General features: G+C 40.9%; 1 protein-coding gene across 3 annotated transcripts in view; it reads right to left on the minus strand.

Moving 5' to 3' along the window:
- DIAPH3 (diaphanous related formin 3) overlaps nt 1–6,000 on the minus strand; it is a 613,925-nt gene that overhangs the window by 526,354 nt on the left and 81,571 nt on the right. For all 3 annotated transcript variants that reach the window (XM_075852308.1, XM_075852309.1, XM_075852310.1), the window contains one exon: nt 2,284–2,457. In XM_075852308.1, the coding sequence (XP_075708423.1) occupies nt 2,284–2,457 (174 nt within the window). The remainder of the gene's footprint in view (nt 1–2,283; nt 2,458–6,000) is intronic.

The following is a 6,000-nucleotide window of genomic DNA, read 5'->3' on the forward strand; positions in this document are numbered from 1 at the left end:
TGCATTGATTCAGCCTCCGCATATTCCATTCGATGGACAAAGGGAGCTTGTGAAAATGAATTGTGAGCATGCAAGAGAGCAACTTGGCATTGCAGTTAAAACAGGAAACAGAGAAATAACGAGGTTGTTATACACGGCTAAATTTTGGTTATATCTCTCAATTTAATGCATTCCTAACCTTGTACATGTATATCACCCTCCTGTATGTATGTACGTGTATCTGTATTCTTTTTTTTTTTTTTTTTTTTTCCTTTTTATTGTAAAAATTTGGCTGTTAGCCTTGAAAATAAAGAATTTAAAAAAAAAAAAACAGGAAACAGAGCGCATTTATGTATGTTACATGCTACAATTTTGTAAATATCCGACTTGTGATCGGAATTATATATTGGTTGTGTAAAGAGTTTTCATGTATCGAGATTCCTTAACCTGATAAGGACACAGCCAGTTTTGGCCTTAGATAGCACCCCCACCACCATGTAGATCATAACCCACCTTGTAGATCGCAGCAGCAACCCCTCCCTTGTAGATAGCACCCCGACCCCCCTTGCAAATCGCAGGACCACCCGCCTCCCTTGTAGATCGCACCCCCGCATGTAGATCTCATTCCCACCCCTGTAGATCGCACACCCACCCCTTGTAAATCGCAGCACCACCACCCTCCCTTGTAGATCGCACCCCCGCATGTAGATCGCACCCCCTTCCTTGTTGATCGCGCCACTGTAGCTGCCACTAGGAGCTGAATCCCCGGCCAGAGGTTTCCGACACTTTGGCCGGGGATTCAGCTCCTATTGGGAGCTACAGTGGCGCGATCTATAAGGGGCAGGGGGATGTGGTGCGATCTTCAAGGGGGGTGCAATTTACAGTGGTGCGATCTATAAGGGAGGGGGGTTGTGGTGCGATCTACAAAGTACAAGGGGGGGTGTGATCTGCAAGGGGGGTGCTATCTACAGCGGAGCGGTACCTACAGGGCAGTGTGGCTATGTACTAGGAGTCCCTGCTTCCCCTGCTGTTGCGTGCTGTATAATTTTCTTCAGTACAGAACAGCAGTTCCATGGGGAAGCAGAGACAGAATGGGACGGACCAGGCAGTGACGAGACAGAACAAGGCGGACCAGTTTGCCAAGTCCTTATATCTATTACAAATGCTTGCAATTTTACTCCGGCACAAAGATTTTAATACATTAAATGCTGCGGTTTCCAATTTTACATGGTCATTGACTAAATTACCAATTTCTTTTTTTTAAGGCAAGAAGGGGTAAATCTCCCACATCCAAGGGACTATAATATGGCCTGGTCATAAAGAGATGTCATGGAATTAATCATATGGATTATTATTCCAACTATCAATTAGATTCTGCGTTAGTGGGAAACTGGAATCTTGCAAGCCTCCTACATACTAAATTCGAACTTCTCCCATCACGTCATACTTATACTCCATACGGAATAATTCTAAATGTTTGGAATGTTCTGTTTCCATATTTTTTTTTTAACATTTTCTGATCATTAACTGGATCCTGTGATTTCCACAATTGAAAAAAACCTTTCCTCCTTGGTGTTGCAATTTCAATGTTGAGGAGTTTATTTCATGGAATGTGGCTCTATGCTGAATCCCAACAATTTTGGAAACTTGTTTTAGAATATAATCAAGTGGGTCTCGGATATCTCGCTGCAGATTGCTCCCAGACCGCTTTCTTTTATTGGTGCCACATGATTCTGCAGATGAAGACTTCGGGACTTGACCACTGCCGGTACACATAATACAAGTAGCAGCAAAGAGCTGTTTGTTAAGAAACGGTCTGGCGTTTTATTACATGTCATTTTCCGAAACTGAAATAAACAAGCTCATGGCTAAATTTCAAAACACATATTGGTACCCAACACAGGAATTAAAAGGGGGACTGAAGAGGTTAATAGCGGGGAAATAAACACTTAGGGGAAAAGTGTTTGAGCAATTTCTCCTAAAAACTAAAAAATTACCCGCCAGACAAGGGTTGTTGTTTTTTTTGCTTTCTAGGTTTTTCCATTTTCCATTATTCTGTAGGCTAAATTACAGCCTTTTTGCTTTGCTATACTGGACCCTGAAAACTGATACATTGTATTTATGCTGGAAAACATTGTATATACGTCATCAATAAAAATAAATAAAAAAATTACACACATGGGGTCTTATTAAGAAAATTCCCCTGAAACGATAATATTAGTCTGTTATATGAAAACAACCAGAAGTTTTACACAAAGATTCATTATTAAAACCCAGCACAGTCCATAAAAACAATCCACTCACCATCATCTTTTCAAAGAGCGCCAAGATTTCTTTATCCGACAGCTGCTTCTGTGGAAAGTCTTCATATTCTGAAGAAGTGGACCAGTCGCTGCCAGTGTTGGCGCTCTTCACATAATGCAAATTAGGACGATCTTTTCTGCTTCCAGGAATTCTAATGCTGGCAAATCTATCCAACTGCAAATAAATGAAAAATGTAATTAATTGCTGCAAACAGAGGGAAAATACTTCGATGTATGACATAAGGAATAAATCCTGTACAGTGATCACCAGATCACTCCTTAAAACAAGAGTTCCAATTACATATTTAGAGGGGGACCCTCATTTTGATGTTATTAAAATACATTTTGTTCCATGGAATCTGTGCAAAGTTCTGGTACTTCCGGATTTTTTTTTTCTCAGCCGCATATATCTCTGTGATAGATTTATATTAGAAGACAAGCTTTTACTAATAAGCATCTTATGCTCTGCAACCACTTTCCTGGAAAATCAATGAACGCTTTTTTATGTGAGGGAACGTGGAACGGTAAGAATCGCTTAAAGGGTTAAGGCCGTTTTACACCGGCTGACACTCAGCCGGTGCAGCGAGTGCCGATCTACGAGACATCGTCAATTAGCGCTCGCTTGCTCCTGTCACACGGAGCTATGGATGGGAACGAGCAGTCTTTACTCCGATTGCTCGTCCCCATACATTATAATGTCGGCAGCGCGTCTCCCTGTTGTGCTGCTGACAACGAGAATATTAAAAAAAATTAAAACGATACGACCAGCAGATGATCCAGCGTTTGCTCGTTCATCTGCTGATCGCTGCCCTTTTTACACAGGGCAATTATCCACAACGAGCGTTATATTAACGCTCGTCTGCCCGATAGTAGTCCTGTGTAAAACCCTGTTTATTCAAAGCAGGAACATGTTTGGCATATCCACAGAATAGGTCATAAATGTCTAATAAGTATAGGTTTAAGAGGTGAAATTTCCCGACCCCTTTCCCGCCTCCAGGTAGCGTAGTAATGGAGAGGTGGCCACGCATGTGAGCAGCTCTCTACATTCATTCCTTTGGGAGTCGCAGAAACAGCCAATTAGACCACTCCGCTCCTGTGGATATAAATGTCCATGGTGGGAATACCAGTTTAAACAAATAAAATACATAATTGTACAATGATTGAAGTCCTCATTCACACAGATGCATCAGATATCTATAGAACTGCAAGCGGCAGGGGTTAAGTCCCTGCGGCTCCATAGTAAAGCAGTATAGGACTCCAGTATGTGCTGCCGTACAGCCTCCTTCACACGGCTCTGATGTGCGTACATAGTGATGTGTAAATGAATGGGGAGAAGTGTATGACGCTGATTGGTCACTGATTGGTCAGTGTCATACACTTCTCTCCACAACGCCCACTTGGTCAAAAAGTTAAACACGCCCAGTTGTCCATTATTAAACTCATTAGCATAAAGCTAAAATCGTTCATAACTCCGTCAAAAATGATTGTTTTTCTAAATAAAAAAACACTGATGTAATCTACATTACAGCGCCAATCACATGGTGTACAAGATAGGCCACTTATAATGTGGTGACAGAGCCTCTTTAAAGGGGTTGCCCAGGCATGGGGTAGTTTATCCACAGGTCATGGGCAGTTCCTAAGAATAGGAGAAGAGCTGCAGTACGCTCGCTATACATTGTACGGAGCCATCTGCTTCTGGCACCAACCACTGCATAACTTCCGGCACCCGGAGTAAGACTGAGCAGCTGTTCGGTTGTCAGACCCCCACCAATCATATACTGATGATCTATCGATACTATTGCGATGCTGTGCACACTTAAATGGTTCAATACCGTGAATTCATATGTTTCGATACTAAGCTATGTGACTAGCATGATGCTATGTGACTTGCGCTGGTGCAGAAAGTGTGCATGCGCGCGATCAGGAGCGGGTCAATGGCTGTAATACACAGCCACACTAACGGCGGAGATCAGAGAAACCTCTGATCTCCGGTGTGTCCCCTTAAATGCCGCGATCAAAGCGGACCGCAGCATTCAAAGGGAAAATCCCACTTTAATCACATTACAGGCAATCCCTGTGACGCCATGGAAGGACATACCTTATGAAAATATAGCCCAGGGTCCATTGAAGGAACCCAGGGCTGTCTGACCATAATTCCTGTTAGGGCATACTTCGTTATGTCCTATCAACTGCCTTTGTACTATCAGCACAAAGGCTATTGTACTGGCATATAGATATATGCCAGTGCATTAAAGTTAAATAAATCTAAATCAAAAAGTTATATTAACTTTAAAAAAATAATGTCAAATAAAATCTAAATACACAAATGCATATTTTGTACAATAAATATTACACACATTTGGTATCGGCGTTACTGTAATAACCTGCACAACAAATTTATAGCATTATTTAAAGCCATGATGTAAAAAAGAAAAAAATTTCTTTGCATTTTTGGCAAAATCAAAATTCCTATAAATTAAACGATAATGTAAATGTAGCCAAAAACGGCACCTTCGCAAAGTACAACTCATTCCACAAAAAACAAAGTTTCACACAGCTACATCGATCGAAAATAAAAAAAAGTTATGAACGCTGGGATGCGAAGAGGATAAAAATAAAATTATTCTATCCTTAAGTATTGTTTTGGTATCCAGACTCGCAATACTACACAAAGCATCTTTACAGCAATTCAATCTGATGTATTGCTTTCTGATATAAGTCACTATCTACTACTGGGAAACGTGAGGCCAGTGGTAATAGGAATTCCAAATACAGCGGTAGATTACATTTTCGTATGACAAATGACACGATGTAGTGCAGGATATACACTAAATAAAGCCATTTGTAACGTCACATGTAGATTATATCATGATGGAATAAATATAAAAAGCAAGTGAAATGTGACCTACTCAAATTTTTTTCAATTTGTACGAAATATTAACAGCATGCGCTGGTACACAACAAACCTCTCAGGGACATTAAAGTGCCTCTGGTTCAGCTTATATGCCTTGGAAGAACGGGGAGATTTGTGGAGTGTGAAAAAAAACATGGCACTTTCACACAAGTTTGGGCTGAATTTTTACCTTCGAGATCCAGTTTTCTTTTCCACTGGTCATCTGAACAAACTTGGCTTTCAGATCCTACACCCACACCTATTAAATTATAATGGTCTTTCAAGTATGACAATTCTTCAAACACTTTTTGCGGATTAGATTTAGGTTCAGTTTTTCCAGACAGATATTGATTTTTGAAGCAGCAATTTAGATAACTGCAGTAGATACTTATGTTCAAAACTAAATCCATTACAAGCACCGAAACAAAAGAAAATAGACTTAATGAAAGACAATTATGAACTTAATACTCTATTTTGAGTATAATATATACTGTTCAATTACAAAACAAAGTAAATATTTAAGGCATTAGATTATCTAGGAGGGCGTCTCATAGAAAATACAGTATATATTCTAACTAGTTATGCCAAGTTTTCCTGTGTCCAGTGGCGGATCCTCATATGGGCGGTTCGGGCAGCTGTCTGGGGCCCAAGGCTCCCAGGGGACCCATGTTCGACTGAACCCCACATAACCTGAATAAACTATGCAGGGCTGCTGCTAGCCATATTCTAGTGGTCATCGGTCTCACATGCTGATGAAGAGGTGGGGAGGGGTGCAGGGGGACGTCATTTGCAGGGACGAGCTAGGCCAGGGTGTGCGTGCATATA

The sequence above is a fragment of the Rhinoderma darwinii genome, chromosome 2 (assembly GCF_050947455.1).
Source record: "Rhinoderma darwinii isolate aRhiDar2 chromosome 2, aRhiDar2.hap1, whole genome shotgun sequence".
Classification (NCBI taxonomy): Eukaryota; Metazoa; Chordata; class Amphibia; order Anura; family Rhinodermatidae; genus Rhinoderma; species Rhinoderma darwinii.